Source organism: Mirounga angustirostris, unplaced genomic scaffold, assembly GCF_029215605.1.
Source record: "Mirounga angustirostris isolate CCGP_5_RB_7025 unplaced genomic scaffold, mMirAng1.0.hap1 SCAF_2, whole genome shotgun sequence".
NCBI lineage: Eukaryota > Metazoa > Chordata > Mammalia > Carnivora > Phocidae > Mirounga > Mirounga angustirostris.
In genome coordinates, this window is record NW_026991710.1 from 152,236,629 (window position 1) to 152,254,647 (window position 18,019).

An 18,019-nucleotide genomic window follows, 5' to 3' on the forward strand; every position below is an offset into this window, starting at 1 on the left:
TACTTGTTCCTCAGGTCTGAGCTCTCTCTATACTGCCAAGTGTGACTTTGTTACTGTGTAATTGTGGGTAGCTGTGAGGGAATAAAAGTCATATTGGACTTGAAGGTGGAACACCACTGGATTAGAATATTGTTCAGTTTACTAGTTCCAGATCTTTAGGCAGAGTATTTGACCTTCTTTGTTAAACAAACCTCTGGTTTGTTTTTTTTTTAATCAGTAAAATAATCCAATTCACAAAAGGCTGAGAGGACTAAGTCAAGTCTGCCTAAAGATGGTATATATAAATCACAGATTGCGCAGACAAATTTTAGATATGTTGATATTGGAAAAACTTTATATCTTCAAAAGTAAGAATTTTATATCTGTCCAAAGCTGCCCAAAGTAGAGTTGGCTTTCTTATGACCTGTGATCCCCCATATTGGCCTGTTTGAGTCTTCTCTCTATCTTGAGAATCTATAATTCAGTGATATTCTATTGCTGAAAGAATTGAGTCTCTTTTTTTGGGTAATTCTTTTCATCTTGAGATGGTATGTTAGTGTATTATTAGTTATCTATTGCTATGTAACAGGTTACCCCTAAAACTTAACAGCTAGAAATAACAATCATTTATTATCTCATAGTTTCCATGGGTCAGGATTCTGGGTGTGATCTAACCAAGTGGTCTGGCTGGGGTCTCTCACGTGACTGCAGTAAAGTGTTATCCGGGGTGGTCAGTGCAAGGTTTGACTGGGGTTCGATCTGCTCAACTAAGTGGTTGTTAGAAGGCTTCAGAAGACCTGTTTCCAAATTCACTCTTGAGGTCTCTTCATAGGGCACCTCATCTCATGATAGTGGTTTCCCAAGAGTGAGAGAAAACACATATAACAGAAGCCATGGTCTTTTCATAATCTCATCTCAGAAGTGACATGCCATCTGCTCTATTCTATTCCTTCTGCTCTATTCTGTTCCTTAGACGTAAATCAAATGATTAAGAATTCCTCATATCAATGAGATCATATGATACATGTCTTTCTGTGATTGACTTATTTTGCTCAGCATAATACCCTCCAGTTCCATCCACGTCATTGCAAATGGCAAGATTTCATTCTTTTTGATGGCTGCATAATATGCCCTTGTATATATATATACACCACATCTTCTTTATCCATTCATCTGTCGATGGACATCTTGGCTCTTTCCATAATTTGGCTATTGTGGACATTGCTGCTATAAACATCAGGATGCATGTACCCCTTCGGATCCCTACATCTGTATCTTTGGGGTAAATAACCCAGTAGTGCAATTGCTGGGTCATAGGTAGCTCTATTTTCAACTTTTTTTTTTTTTTTAATTTAATTGACAGAGAGAGAGAGACAGAGAGAGAGGTAACACAAGCAGGGGGAGTGGGAGAGGGAGAAGCAGGCTTCCCGCCGAGCGGGGAGACTGATGTGGGGCTCGATCCCAGGATCCTGGGATCATGACCTGAGCCGAAAGCAGTCGCTTAACCAACGGAGCCACCCAGGTGCCCCTATTTTCAACTTTTTGAGGAACCTCCATACTGTTTTCCAGAGTGGCTGCACCAGCTTGCATTCCCACCAACAGTGTAGGAGGGTTCCCCTTTCTCCGCATCCCCACCAACATCAGTCGTTTCCTGACTTGTTAATTTTAGCCATTTTGACTGGTGTGAGGTGATATCTCATTTGAGGTTTTGATTTGGATTTCTCTGATGCCGAGCGATACTGAGCACTTTTTCGTGTGTCTGTTGGCCATTTGGATGTCTTCTTTGGAAAAATGTCTGTTCATGTCTTCTGTCCATTTCTTGTTTGGATCTTTTGTTCTTTGGGTGTTGAGTTTGATAAGTTCTTTATAGATTTTGGATACTAGCCCTTTATCTGATATGTCATTTGCAAAATCTTCTCCCATTCTGTCTGTTGTCTTTTGGTTTTGTTGACTGTTTCCTTTGCTGTGCAGAAGCTTTTTATCTTGATGAAGTCCCAATAGTTCATTTTTGCCCTTGCTTCCCTTTCCTTTGGCAATGTTTCTAGGAAGAAGTTGCTGCAGGAGCGCCTGGGTGGCTCAGTCATTGGGCGTCTGCCTTCAGCTCAGGTCATGATCCCAGGGTCTTGGGATCGAGACCCTCATCGGGCTCCCTACTCGGTGGGAAGCCTGCTTCTCCCTCTCCCACTCCCCCTGCTTTGTTCCTTCTCTCGCTTTGTCTCTCTCCTTCAAATAAATAAATAAAATTCTTAAAAAAAAAAAAGAAGTTGCTGCAGCTGAGGTTGAAGAAGTTGCTGCCTATGTTCTCCTGTAGTTATTTTTTAATGTTCTCAAGTGGAAGTAGTTTTTTGAATTTGTTGGAGCCCATTCTAAAGCCCATTTCACCAGACTGATCAGTTTTAGCGTAATGAAGATGAGTGTCTTTTCTTTAGCACCTTTGTCTGAACTGTAGAAGTTGTTGTGTAGAAGATAAGCCTGTTTTCATAGTTTTTGGAGTGCTATCAGAGGGAATAAAATCAGGTACCTTCAACATATCTTTTGTTTTATAAGACTATAATTATACCTTATGTTTGAAAAAATTCGCAAGGTGCCTGATAGCTTGTAACAGCAACACTTTCTGAGCCATTATTTAGGCTTCACAGAGATTCAAAGGACATGGCATTATGGAGTAGATTGTTGGTAATCACTTTTTGATCAGATAACAAATAATATCATGATTGTTCAGTTTCTCTAAGGAAGATTTTTAGGCATTTAAGAAATCATTGTTTTTTGAGTAGCCTGCTTAGAACCAATTGTTATTAAACTGAAATTAATGTAGGCTTCCTTGTATTTCCCTGTCTTTTCTTAAAAACCAGATCTCCTTTCTGCAGAAAAGTAGCTTGGCAGAGAAGAAAGAACATGGGACCTGAAGTCAGTATATCTGTATTTTAGTCCTAGCTTTGTCCTTAAATATGTGTTTGACCTTGGAACGTTCTCTCACCCTATCTGACTTCAACTTCCTCATATGATGTTTTCTTCCAGCTTAAAAATCCTACTCAATTTCTTTCTTCATCTAGGATAGTCTTGGGGGTAACAGCAAGACAGCCATGGTGGCCACCGTCAGTCCAGCAGCCGATAACTATGATGAAACCCTTTCAACTCTGCGGTATGCAGATCGTGCCAAGAACATCGTGAACCATGCTGTGGTGAATGAGGATCCTAATGCACGAATTATCCGGGATCTCCGGGAGGAAGTAGAAAAGCTCCGAGAGCAGCTAACCAAAGCGGAGGTATAAGGCACAGCCTAAGCCACACTTTGTGGGTCTAGGAAAAGCTAGAATTTGAATTTTCTTCCCCTTAGCTATAAGTGATAAGTACTCCACCTAGAATTTTTGAGTTTCCTATAGGAAGAGAAATTTGAGATGAGTGATAAATAAAGACAGATAGATGGTCATAGTTGCAATTTAGAGTTTTTACAGATGTGAAAGGATTGAACAGGAGGAGAGAATAAAGGGAATTGAGAAAATGTTTCTTTCCACAGTATAGGTATAACTAAGAATAAAGGAGAGAGGGAGAGAGATGCTTGCAACAAAATGTTTGCAATTTTAGTGCAGAAAATGGTGGAGAGTGGACATAGACTGATGGGGAGAGGATTCAAGCAGATTTTGTTGTATCATTTGTTCACTGGTTGAAGGCAGAATGGAAATCTTTTTTTTTAAATATATTTTTTTAATTAATTTATTTTGACACAGAGAGAGAGACAGCGAGAGAGGGAACACAAGCAGGGGGAGTGGGAGAGGGAGAAGCAGGCCTCCGCCGAGCAGGGAGCCCGATGCGGGGCTCGATCCAAGTACCCTGGGATCATGACCTGAGCCGAAGGCAGACACTTAACGACTAAGCCACCCAGGCGCCCCGCAGAATGGAAATCTTAAGGAGTTCTTCCACATCTTAATAATCTAGTTTTTCCATGTTGTGGCTTAATTATGTTTATAGAAAAAAATATTTTATAGCATCTATTTAGGGGTGCCTGGGTGGCGCAGTTGGTTAAGCGTCTGACTCTTGGTTTCGGCTGAGGGTCGTGGGATCGAGCTCCATGTTGGGCTCTGCATTCAGTGGGGAGTCTGCTTAACATTCTCTCTCCCTCTCCTCTGCCCTTCCCGCTCATGCTCTCTCTCTCTCTCAAATAAATAAATCTTAAAAAAAAAAAAACCCAACTATTTCGAGGTGCTCTGTTTCCACTACCCTTTGTACATTCTGTAATGTATGGTGTTTATGTTCCATTACTGAATTTGAAACCTATACAGTTCTAACCTACAACCAAATGCTCATCCTCTTTTCAAAGGTGAAATAAAATACCAGATTCAGGATTTCTAGTTTAATTAGCATTCTGTTCCCATGATTTCCCAGCACTGTGGGACTCTTTCCTGGGGTTGGGACCATAGCCCTTTTCTTTCTTTCTTTTTTTTTTTTTAAAGATTTTATTTATTTATTTGAGAGAGAGAATGAGAGACAGAGAGCACAAGAGGGAAGTGGGTCAGAGGGAGAAGCAGACCCCCCGCTGAGCAGGGAGCCCAATGTGGGACTCGATCCCGGGACTCCAGGATCATGACCTGAGCCGAAGGCAGTCGCCCAACCAACTGAGCCACCCCGGCGCCCCCATAGCCCTTTTCTTTCTTATAATCTGTTTTCTGGTAGTGAGTTGGTCAAATACATGGTCAAACAATTATTTTGGTATATTTTTGCCCGTTGAAATTTATCCTTTTTTTACAGGGATAATTTTACAGTTCATCAATATTCTTTGAAATTTTGTTTCCGTCTTCCTGGTATTAATAACACCATTCACTTTACAACATGTACAGATTTTGTCAGTATATACTTGAATCAATACCTGAAGTCATCAGTAGAGACTAGAATGATTCCTGTGTATTAGTCTAGATATATGACCTATTGGGATTTAAAAATAAGCCCTTGAGAGCTTGAACTTCTGTCCCTCTAAATGTAATTAGATCTTGGGGCCCTTGGGTGGCTCAGTCATTAAGCATCTGCCTTCGGCTCGGCTCATGATCCCAGGATCCTGGGATCGAGCCCTGTATCAGGTTCCCTGCTCGGCAGGGGGCCTGCTTCTCCCTCTCCCACTCCTCCTGCTTATGTTCCCTCTCTCGCTGTCTCTTCTCTCTGTCAAATAAATAAATAAATAAATCTTAAAAAAAATGTAATTAGATCTTCACAGTGACAGTAGGTTGGAAGAAAACAGTTAAGTCTTCCTTTCAAGCCCCCCTTCGGTAACTGAATGAGCTTTGTGGGATGCATACAGTCTGGATGCTGTGTGTCAGTAGCATTCATCATTCTGGTTTAGGTAGATCAGAGACCTCAGTGAATTGTAGAGCTGAGAGGAGGCAGATTGTTACTTTTATCCTTCTGGATTTAGTTAGTGCTTTCTTCAGGGCATGGTACAGACATTTCATGAAATAAACATTTTCTTGTAGGCAATGAAATCTCCAGAACTGAAAGATCGGCTAGAAGAATCAGAGAAGCTAATCCAGGAAATGACTGTGACCTGGGAGGAGAAACTAAGGAAAACCGAGGAGATTGCACAGGTTCGTGCTTCCTGATTAAAGCAAGAGAAAGCTCGTGGCAGTTTGTGCAATGCAACTCATGGCCTTTCTGGTTCCTTTTTTGATTTTTAGCTTTGAAGATGGCAAATCTAGCACCAGTAATAAGAACCTAGATCCAAGAGTCTCTATTTTACAAAGTTAATTTGAAGGATAAGACATAATTACAATTAATAGTTCATCATGTAGGAAATGTTTTTAGGGTCATAAGCATTTTTTAAATGAAGTAACTACTTTGTAGCCTCTGACTATGAACCCCCAATTCTATTAAGTGCTTTGCTTACCCAATCTACGAACTTACCCAAACTACGAAATTATTAGTGGTCGATACTCGGCTATAATAGTATTAGTATATACTCAGTAAAAGTAATATGAAATACCTAAATCTGAGCTGACTATCTCTTAGGTTTAGAATACTTAATACAGATAGAGTTGTGAAATTTTAGGGAGGGAACATTAGCACTTAGAAAGAATCCTTAATGTCCAGTTGTCTACTTAATAAAAGACTTACTCCGTGGCATTCCTTTTAGGTGGTTATTCAGCCTCCGTTTTAGAAATATATGTGGTAATGTGGAGGCCAATACCCTGTCAACAGTCTTTCATGATGGGACAGCTGTGATGACTCTAATAGTAGCTATTTAATCGAAATCTTTTATTCTTTCATTTCTGCTCATGGTTCTTAGTTTGTTCTTCCAAAGCTAAGAGAATGGGTGTCCCACATATATACAGTAATTGAGAGTAATAATAATAGCAAATATTTATTGCATACATCCTGTTGGGCCCTGTGCTAAGTGCTTTTAAATACAGTATTTTAGGACGCCTGGGTGGCTCAGTTGGTTAAGCGACTGCCTTCGGCTCAGGTCATGATCCTGGAGTCCCGGGATCAAGTCCCACATCGGGCTCCCTGCTCGGCAGGGAGTCTGCTTCTCCCTCAGACCCTCCCCACTCTCCTGCTCTCTCTCTCTCAAATAAATAAATAAATAAATAAAATCTTAAAAATAAATAAATAAATAAATAAATAAATAAATACAGTATTTTATTTAATCCCCTCAAGAGCCCTATAAGACAGGGACAGTCATTACCCAGATATTTAAGGTAACCTCTGCCTTCTTCCCCTCCTTTTCTAAAGTTGAAAATCTCTGGTGTTTTCAACTGTTCCTCATATTAGTAAATATATAGAACTTGCTACTTTTGTCACCCAGCAGGTTCCATCTTGAAATGTGCTGTCCAGAATCAATTTATACACCAGATGTTGTAGGATGGTACAACTCCTATGTAGCATAAAGTGGCTATGATATTAGTGCAGACTAATTTTTAAATATTTTTTATTATAATCATTTTCAAAATAGATAAAAACAAGAGAGAAGAGTATAATGAACCCACATGTGGCATCACCCAGTTTCACTGAAGATCAACATATGACCAATCTTGTTTTATCTGTATCCCTACACTGGGTTATTTTAATGCAACTCCTTCAAATTACAGGGAAGAGAACATTCCAGTGTATGAACTTTATTTCTCATTACTTATTTCACTTTTTGTTTTTCATAAATTATAAATCATTCTAATAATTATCCATTTTAGAACTAATTTGTGTGAGCCTTTTTGAGCTACTCCAAAAGTAAACATTGACTTTGAAGTGCTATTGTATTTGAGTTGCTTAGCTGATACAAGGCAGTGTAGGTCTAAGTGAAATTGCAGTGCTAATACTGGTGAATCTAACTGTTCTCTTCCTCTGTCAGGTATCCCTTTTGAGGACTGTGCCTGATTTTATCCAGCACCTCATTTAACACCTTATCTTTGCAAGCCCCCAGGCTTCGTGCTGCTGAGCTTGCTTCTCCTCTTTCAGGGAAAAAGACGTAGTCTGTTGGTCATTGACCTTTTTTCAAAAGAGACTAGCATTTCCCAAAATGTATTTCTGGCAATATAGCCACCAATTGTTAATAAGTCTTCTGGGAAGAAAAATGGTCCACGGTCAGATAACTTTGGGATGGTATCCCTAAAAATAGCAAAATCCTTAAGCTGTAATTTAATTGTACTGCAAACTTACGTGTGGCCCTAGTTAAATGACTTAGCTTGTCTTGTCTTTCTTCAGAATCAAAGGCTTTTGGTGGCTGTGACTCATTACCACTTGCTATTTATATATAGGCAAAGACACCCTGCTCTGCCCCAATTCATATACCTTAATCCTAGAGCATTGGTTACAGGAGTCATGTGTATTCCCCTATATGCATACTTTTGCATATCGTGTGGATTCAGAGGCAGGTAGGCACAAAAAAGAAAGGTTCATATTCTTATGAAAATAGTACTTGAATGCATATGCAAGTTTTATTTTGACACATTCACAAGACTGACGTTTTGAGTGCTCACTCTGTGTTGTGCACTGTGCTAGGTGCTAGGAATTCACAGTGGGTATATAGGATCCTTGCCCTCATAGAGAAAAGGTCAAGTAAACAAGTATGAGTTACCAAGTATGAGAACAAGTATGTTTCAAATAGAAGAAACAGGTGTAAAATCTCTTAAGCTCAGGAGCGCATTCTTGACACTTTCAGGGACCTGGAAGAGTTCCATATAACTATAGCGTAGGCTTTGAGAGTAGGAATGATAAAACATGAAGACGGAGAGGAAACGGGCCAGATCAAAGGACCTGTGGACTTTGTTGAGGGAGTCTGGCCTTTATCCTGGCTGGGGAGTCACTGAGGCTATCAAGCAAGGGAGTGCATTGAAAATTTGGCCTTTTATAAAGATCACAGTTGGTAAAACAACTTTGCTCATATGCACAGAATTAAATGAGAAAGACAAATTCAAGATGTCAGGAATTTTCAAGAATGATAATTGAGAACTCGGTAGAATACTTGGTTGCTATTGGTAATGCCTTTATTTCTCAAAATAAAAAAAATTTTTTTTAAAAGATTTTATTTATTTGACAGAGAGAGAGAGACAGTGAGAGTGAGAGCACAAGCAGGGAGAGGGAGAGGGAAAAGCAGATTCCCCGCTGAGCAAGGAGCCAGACACGAGGCTCGATCCCAGGACCCTGGAATCATGACCTGAGCCGAAGGCAGACGCCTAATGACTGAGCCGCCCAGGCACCCTCAAAATAAAGTTTTAATTAACAAGATAAAATAACATTATATAGGGCACCTGGGTGGCTCAGTTGGTTAAGCGACTGCCTTCGGCTCATGTCATGATCCTGGAGTCCCTGGATCGAGTCCCGCATCGGGCTCCCTGCTCGGCAGGGAGTCTGCTTCTCCCTCTGACCCTCCCCCCTCTCATGCTGTCTCTCATTCTCTCTCTCTCAAATAAATAAATAAATAATCTTAAAAAAAAAATAACATTATATAGTTTGGAAAGAGAAAAAAGGCAATAATCTCTAATTCCATGTCCTAAGATAACATATTTGAACTGTAAAGTTATTTAATAATTATTCCGTGTACGACCTTTTATATCTTGCTGTGTCAATAGTTATGGAATTAATAGTTCTCTAATACATTTACAGGAGCGACAGAAACAGCTTGAGAGTCTTGGAATATCTCTTCAGTCTTCTGGGATTAAAGTTGGGGATGATAAATGCTTCCTTGTTAATCTGAATGCTGATCCTGCTCTGAATGAACTTCTGGTTTACTATTTAAAGGTGAGGTAACAGGCTTTGCTACTATTTCCTGCCGCAATAAGAACAGTATTTCCTGATTTTTTTTTTTAAACTTAAGAGAGCCATGCTTATTCCAAAATAATGAGAATTAGCAAATTGTTTTTATTTGAATAAGCTGAAGTGTAGAAAATCTTGAGTTTCTGGGATTAGTTTCCCTTTTTATTTATTCTTAAGATTTATTTATCTATTATTTTAGAGAGATAGAGATACAGTTGGGGTGGGGAAGGGGCAGAGAGAGAGAGGGAGAGAGAGAATCTCCAGCAGACTACCCGCTGAGCACAGAGCCTGACATGGGGCTTGATCCCACGACCCTGAGATCACGACCTGAGTCGTAACCAAGAGTCGGACACTCAACCGACTGAACCACCCAGGCACCCCTGGGATTAGTTTCCCTTTTTAGTCTTCGAGTAATGTAATTCAACCTAGGAATATAAAACATAATATTCTGATGTTATTTCCAAGAAACTAAGTAACTTTAGCTACTATTATTGACTGTGATTTATACCAGGGAGTTAAGTAGATAACTTTAAAGCTTAAAGGAAGACTTTTAAAACTAAATGATTTATTAGTAGACTAAAGCTTTCGTGGTTTATATGAAGCACACCTTTTTGTGAGTGGTTAGATTACAAGAGGAAATGTTTAAAGAAAGTTAAGATGTGAGGCTATTTACTATGAGTTTTGTGTTTCCAGTAATTTAGGAAAATTTAAAAATTTGGATTATCAACTTATAAAAAAAAGAATAGGTCACTTAGAGACTGAGAGGGTCAGAGAGCGGAATAGAAAAAAACCCAAATAGTGATGTGTGTTGAAATCTGTAAATTGTGGGACATATCAGGGAGACAAGAGACAACTTTAGAATGAGCGGGAATCCTGAGCCACTACATAAATTATGAGGAGCTCATAATCGCTTTGTCATGCCCAGAGCATAAGTGAATTAGGTAATGTATTCTGACATGTGGTCAGTAAATATTAGGAGGAAATTTTTCCCTCCCTTACAATATAGGCACTATATATGTAGATTTACCTAAGGTGACTAGGAAGTTAAAGATAATGAGCTGGTAAAGTTGGAAACTGCTTTAAAATTAAAGCCATGTGGCATCATTTCTAAAGAGACTAAAGAATTCATGATGCATTGGCTAGTTTCCCAGTTTTTATCAGAGATATCCTGGCATAATTGGTTTGTGTTATTTTGATAAAGCCCCTTTATTAATGAGTATCTGATACCATGTTTTATTATGCTATGAAGTAAATCGTGTTTTTGATACATGCAGCCTGTGTGCGCTCCCAGATGTTGTACTCAAGTGGGAGCAACGTGAGAGTAGCAGGGAGATGACCCGCATTTTTGTCTGGATGTGTGATCTCAAGTCCATTTCCCCTCCAGTCTACAGATTCCTCCTGTATAAATGGATGCTTTGTCTGGCTACCTCACAGGGTTCCTGTGGGGATTACATGAGATTTACAAGCACTTTGTAAACAGAAGCACTATATAAATATAAAATATTCCACATTTCTTATTTGATGCTCTGTGTGGTACCTTCTGTATATTATCCTTGTCTATTAGAAAAAAAAAGTGTATATGATCACATCCCGTACTGTGTTTCTTACTGATGGTGGCAGCATTTTGTGTTAGGGTTTCAGCTGCAGATATTCTTATGCTTTAGGAGAGGTGCAGTATAGAATAGGACTCAAATATTCGGCCCTTTTTATTTCTCAGAACTCTGAATTCTTTTTCTTTCTGATGTGATGAAGTTCAAATTGGAACACACAAACACATACGCCCAATAAGAAAAAAACCTGATTCATATCTGTTCCTTAACTAAAAAATTAAACAAAGAAACTATTTAAAGACTTTTGGAGGGTAATCAAAATATTTCTGGTCATCTTGTGTGGGGGTGTCGGGATTCTGTTTCAGACTGTGTGGTCAACCCTGTTTTGGCAGAGTTTGAGGCAGTGTTGATTTCTTCACTGCCCAAGCTAACCTCATGACAAAAGTATATTCATGACCAAGCACATTCAGAAGGATGATCTCAGTCCAAGAACAGTTTTTTGCTTCAGTAAAGTGATACCATGATGTGGGAAGGAGGAATTTGGAGGCTGAGCACTTTATTTATTTATTTATTTATTTATTTATTTATTTATTTATTTATTTATTTATTTATTGTCTTTGAATTCTGAAGTCAATTTAGATGCTGGGCAGATGACTTCACATCTCTGGGTGCTTTATAGCACCCCATCTATAAATGAGGGCACTGGATTAAATGATCTCTAATGTTTTTTCTAGTTCCAAGTGGTATGAGTCTCTTCCAGAACAGAATCCTCCATTTATTTGTTTAGTCTGGAACTGGCAGAGGCAGGGTATGGTGGCCAAACCGTAGATGGAACATAACTCCCAAGATGATTTTGCATCTAATTTGCATGCATGGGCAATCCTTGTGTTGCATGGTTCCAACATGCACAAATTCCAGTTACCACAATTTAGTAAATGATGTTGATGCATGCCACTGCTGTTTGTGAGATTTTACATATGCAGCCAGAGAAACTTAGTGAGGGTGAACTTCTCGATGTAAGTCATGAAAGTGTGACGAGAAGGATAAAGATGTCCCAAAGGGAGTGACACCAGAGAACACTTCCCATTGAAGGAGCTCTTGGAAAAATTTTGCAGCGTCTGGAGTACAGAGGTTAAAACGGTAGATGCTTAGAAAGGAGTATCACAGTTTGCCAAGGCACAGAAAATATGCTCACTCCATATTGTAAGTTATATATATATTGAGAAGAAGAAGGCAAGTAGTGTTTAAACTACTCTTGATAAGTTTTTCGCAAAGAAAATGTTTTAAATTTCAGTGTGTCCAATATTTTAAATTACGGTATACTAAATAGTTTCACTGTTTTTTCATTTCCTTATACATTGTGACTATAAGAGAATTCTTAATGTTTTTACAGACATTTTAAAAAGTCACAGAATAATTGTGGTTTTGCCCATTGATTATTAAGATCTTCTTGCAAAGTTATTTTTACAGTTCTGTGCTCTCGTGCAAAGCAAAGACTGCCTGTGATTCTGAGATAGTCTTCCAGTGCTGGCCAAGCTTCTAGAGGGAAGAACTGCTTCCCCCACTTTAAAAACATGATGCTAGTAATACACTTTGTTTCCTGAAGAGTTTTATAAACACTTACTAGAAAAAGGGGAGGAGGATTCGTCCCCAAACTCCCAACATGCAGAGAGGACCACAGTTAATATTTAATAGTTTTATCCATATCCTCTGGATCTATTCCTATATGTGTGTCTATAGACGTAGAGTGATACATATTTTTACATTACAGAAATGGGATCATAATATGATTGATCTAAACACGCCTTTGATTATCCACCAGATCTTTTCAGGAGGGCTGTTTTGCTCATGCAGTTCTGGATCTACTCTTTCCACAAGTCAGTTATTAATGGCCTGGGAAACAAGGCTGATTCTGAAGAATTTGGGGCGAATTCTATATATGCACCCTAAGGATTCATACCTTGATAAGTGATTAAAGCAGCAGCAGCTTTAAAACACGTCGATCATATAGATGACAATGCCTGTTGTCATCTTGGCCAGTGTTCAGTCGCTGACTGAGGGGATCAGAATGGCAGAGGCACCAGCCAGTCAGTGTTTGTGGAGCTGCGGGTTCGGTTTCAAGGACCCCAAGATGAATAAGACACAGTTAGGGCACATTAGGAGTTCTTGGGTTGGCAGCAGTTGGACTCCTGTGGTGTAGGACTTGAATTCATAAAAGATGGACAGATACCTTCCTGCCTTTTTCACCTCCATTCCGGAACAGCTGTCTTCAGAGTCTTGGTTCTGTTAAACCAGCGTGACTTCTTTATGAAAGAATTTTGATTATTTAAATATGTGAGGAGTAACTACTTTTCTGCTTAATGCCCCTGGTACTCACTTACCTTTTCCTTCAGAAATTATCTGAGAATGCTGATAAGGCTGAGGAACCTCACAGGCTTTACTAATATGCTACTTTTCCTTCTTGCAGGCTCGGAAAAGCTTGCCCTGTGAAATATGTCACTAGTGGACAAGTTCTGTCTCTTTTCATTTTCCTTTCTCTCCTCCCTCCTTTCACCTCACCCTGTTCCTCTCTGTCTCCGTCTTTCTCTCTTTCTTTTAGGACTTAGTTGATGAAAGGGAGATTCTTAAAAGAGCCCTGTAAATAGTTGATTTATAAAGGAAGCAAGGTACAATAAATTCATAGAATAGTTAAGTAATCATCTCCAGTGAAATTAAATTTAAACGGATGAAGAAAGGTTAAAAAGCCATTTCTAGCCTTTGATTATTTCTGAGACCTTTAAATCTAGTATTTTATATTTGTTAAAGTTTTCCCGAAAACTAGTGTACTTTAAGAATCATTATATCCAGGGGTGCCTGGGTGGTGCAGTTGGTTGGGCGCCCATCTCTTGGTTTCAGCTCAGGTCGTGATCTTGGGGGTCATGGGATCAAGCCCCTGTGTTGGGCTCCATACTTGGCACAGAGTCCGCTTGAAACTCTCTGTCCCTCTGCCCCTCTCCCTCTGGTGCACCCGCACGCTCTCTCTCTCTAAAATAAACAAATCTTTTAGAAAAAGAAGCATTATATCCATATATCACATAGAAACTGAAAAGCCACCCCTGATTAACTATCTTATTTTGATTACCTTGTACTTTCATAGCACTTATTAGATAACCTCTATACCAATCTATGATAAGTTTATTTTTTTTCCTCATCAGTATTTTAATTGCAGTGCTTAGAGCACAATAGGAGGTATTTATCAAAAAGTTTATTGTCCAACTTGTTTAAATATCAAACAGTAAGGCTTTCGGCAGATTGAGCTTTAGAGCTCAATGTTTGAGATTGCAGCAAATCATCCAAATCAGAATAGAGGATAATCTCAAATGAGAAATTTAAGTTGTTGCTGAGATCATAAGCACCACAAATGGGACTTTGTCTCTCTTTTATCTCTGGTGACTCAATGCCCAGCTCATGATAGGTGTTCAGTATAATATTTGTTGAAAAAATGAAGTTTTCCTCCTAGAATTTGGATTAGACCTTTGCATGTTCATGTTAATATCTTGTCTCCAGTAATTTTTAATTCAGTCTGTGACCAGATACTTAGCATCCACCATGTATCATGTACTATTCTCTTTTTTGGAGAAGATGCAGGAGTCCTGTAAAGGTTGCTGTCTAAATAAAGGGAAAAAACCATTTATACAACAGGTAGTAAAATGTGGTACCCACTCTGAATGTAATCAGGGTTCAGAGAAGGGAGAAGTCAGTGTGGCCTAATGGTGAAACATTCAAGTAGAAGATGAAACTAGACCTAGGTATTGAAAGACATTCTCATTTAGTTGAAGGGAAGAGGGAGCATTTCAGGCAAAGAGAACAAGAGCAAGGGCACAGATGTGGGCCTGGAATATATAGCTCAAGGCTTACCTCTACCTCCACCTCCACCAAAGTCACTGTTAGGACTCCTAGAATTTCTTACAGGAGGAGAAATGGGATTATACATGGAAGTGGCCTGAACCAAGTGCTTTGGGGATTTTTCCTTCTTTTTAGGTGGCCTTGTGTCCTTTCTCTCTGTAGACTTTTTTTTTTTAAGATTTTATTATTTTTAAGTAATCTCTACACCCAGTGTGGGGCTTGAACCCACAACCCTGAGACAGAGTCACATGCTCCTCCAACTAAGCCAGCCAGGCATCCCTCTCTTTAGATATTTCTTTCCTCCTTTTGGAACTTCTCTCCAGCATGGGGTTGGTGTTGTAAAGGCAGGGAGGGAAGAACCAAAGCGGGGAATGGAGACAGGCATGGAACAGATTCTTTAGGCCCGCTACTGAACATCATAAAGCATTACTTGCAGTTTCCACAGTCAGGTCTTGTTCTCCAGATTAGGAAAGTATGGGGATTAGCCAGGAAGCCTCAGCTAGTAGTGAGGGGTAAAGGTTTATGTGGAATGTCCTCTGTATTATATATACTCCTTGGGGATTGGATAGGATACCATGGGACACCTCTGGATCCCCAGCTGTTTGTTTCCTTAGAAACACCACTGCAGTATAGTTGAGTGAAGAAACCCCCAGAAAAGGGGAAATGAAAATACTAGTGGGGAAGGGTCCTTTTCATGAGATTGAGGTCCCAGAAGAGATGGGAAGCGCTGAGACCCACAACATAATTAGAAGAGTTACCAGCAAAGAAGAGGAGAGAATTGTCTTCCTTTGAGTCTGAAGGGAAATGATTGTTCATTTATTTTTCTTTTATATTTATTTAATTCCTAATTGTGCCACGCCTGTGTTAAGTGCTTGGATTACAGTGGGGAGTGGGTCGAGCTGTTCTTTGCTTTTTTCCATGCTAGCTGTGGAGATAGATACTGAGCCCATCACAGTCAGTGCTAAGTAAGGAATTGAAATAGGAGAGTGATGGGGTGGTTATTTCTGATTATCAGTTCAAAATATATCTCTCTGAGAATGTGCCCATTAAAGGTGAGATAGAAATGATAAGAAATTACCAATATCAAGGTCAGCGGGAAAACGTTTCAGACCAAGGAAACCGCCAGTGTGCTCAAGGGGCAGATAAAAGGCCAATGGTGGCCTTATCTTGCTCCAGGAGAAGGGGGAGTGGCAGGAGCTAGGATAGGAGAGGTAGGCGGGGCCACATCACTGAGTGTTTTTTGAAAGCCTGGATAAGAATTTGGACTTCTTTCGAAGCTCAAAGGGAAACCACTAGAGGGTTTTAAATAGGGACATCACATGATCAGCTATTATGCTGGTGATGGATGGGGTTGGGGGATTAGGATTAGAAGTGGAGGAAATAGGAGGTTCATGTATTCACCCCAGCAATAGAGCAGGGCGTGATAGTAGAGGTGGGGGAAAATAAGCCGATTCTGGATATGTTTTGGTGGGACAGTCTGTAGGGATGTTCTGATTGAGATGGGCCCAGGGGTAGGCTGGTAAGGGAAAGAGAGGACTCAGTAGCATCTAAGCTTTTTAGCGGACTAACTGGGTGGTGGCAGTAATGACTATTAATGGGGAAGAGAATAGATTCATTGGGTAGGGGTGGGGGAGCAAAAGTTCTGCTTCGGGCTTTTCACTTAGAAATGTCTTTAGACACTCAAATGTCATGACATTTAGACACTTTGGAATGGCTTTAAGCAGGGCACCTGGGTGACTCAGTCAGTTAAGCGTCCGACTCTTGGTTTCGGCTCAGGGCATGATCTCAGGGTCCTGGGATGGAGTCCCGTGTCAGGCTCTGTGCTCAGGGCGGAGTCCGCCTGAAATTCTTTCCCGCTCCCTCCCTCTCCACTCTTACCCCAACTTGGGAGTGCGCTTACTAGCCACTCGCTCGCTCACTCACTCACTCACTGACATACATACATAGATACATAGATACATACCTACATACATACATAAATAAATCTTAAAAAAAAAAAGAAATGTCTTTAAGCATCCAGGTAGGCAAGAAATAATGGTTAGCGAGACTAGAATAGTGGTAGTGGAGGCAGGAAAATAATGGAACTGAAGTCTGTAGTTCCTCGCTGGGTGATTTAATTTATATAAAGACAGTGTTGCCTTCAGGCGGGGTCTGAGGACCCAGAGGGGGTCCCGCAGGATCAGCCAAGAAGGTCCTTGCCTTCATGCAGGATAGAAATCAAATGCAAGCCAAGAGGAAGAGAGAATAGAGTTTATTGAAGACCTGGAGAGAATGCGGATACAGGCAGAACATCTGGGAGACTTGGCAAGGAAAGGAGAGTGAGTCTCCTCTTTGCTTGGGGCCTGGGGTTTTTATTGAGGATTGTGTCTTCTCAGGCATCCAGGAACAGAGAAGAGTGTTTAGGTGTCCTCCATAAGCTACTTATGCCCTGGGGCCAGAGGTCTTGATGAGTCGGTGGTCTTGGTCACTCCTTAGATGGTATCTATTGTGCTGGAAGACTCCAAGGAAATCCTTAACTCCTTGACCTTTACAAGGAGAACATAAATTATTTGTTCTATAAGGTTTGTGTGTCGGGGTGTAGGCCTTTGCAAGAAAAGAAGCAGGAAAAAGAGCAAAAACAGCAATTTTTCATGGGGTCCCTTTAGTTTCCCTGTTTCAGCAGTATTTAAAACCCCTGCAACTGGATAAAGTCATCGTGATCAGAGGTCCGCAACTACTTCCACCGGCCAAATCTATTTCCCTGCCTGCTTCTCTATGGCCTGGGAGCTAAGAATGGTTTTTACATTTTTTTTAAGATTTTATTTCTTTATTTGAGAGATAGCGCATGAGGGAGAGAGAGAGAGCATGAGCAGGGAGGAGAGGGAGAAGCCGGCTCCTTGCTGAGCAGGGAGCCCCACACGGGACTGGATCCCAGGACCCTGGGATCATGACCTGAGCGGAAGGCAGACGCTTAACTGACTGAGCCACCCAGGTGCCCATTGTTTTTACATTTTTTAAATGGTTGAAAAAAAATGAGAAGAACCACAGTATTTCAGACACATGAAAATTATGTGCAGTTCAAATTTCAGTGTTCATAAATAAAGTTTTATTGGAAAGTAGCCACACTTGTTCATTTGTGTGTTGTCTGTTTTCACACCACTAGGCAGAGTTGAGTGGCTGCATATGGTTTGCAAAGCCTAACATAGTTTGTATCTGACCACTGATCTAGGTGTATGGAAGGAGAGGCTGGCTTAGGGACACATCCAGGTGTTATCAATGTTTAATTACGTACCGGGTTGAAGTGCATAAGAGGGAGCTTGGTTTTTACATCTGCTTTCTCAGTTGCCAGCCAAAAAGCAAGGCTGGTGACTGGGGCTCCACAGTAAGAAGAA

At 40.3% G+C, this 18,019-nt stretch overlaps 1 protein-coding gene across 2 annotated transcripts in view; it reads left to right on the forward strand.

Moving 5' to 3' along the window:
* The window catches only part of KIF13B (kinesin family member 13B), a 201,206-nt gene that overhangs the window by 89,324 nt on the left and 93,863 nt on the right, over nucleotides 1-18,019 (forward strand). For both annotated transcript variants that reach the window (XM_064585325.1, XM_045880084.3), the window contains exons 11-13: nucleotides 3,033-3,245; nucleotides 5,442-5,552; nucleotides 9,064-9,198. In XM_064585325.1, the coding sequence (XP_064441395.1) occupies nucleotides 3,033-3,245; nucleotides 5,442-5,552; nucleotides 9,064-9,198 (459 nt within the window). The remainder of the gene's footprint in view (nucleotides 1-3,032; nucleotides 3,246-5,441; nucleotides 5,553-9,063; nucleotides 9,199-18,019) is intronic.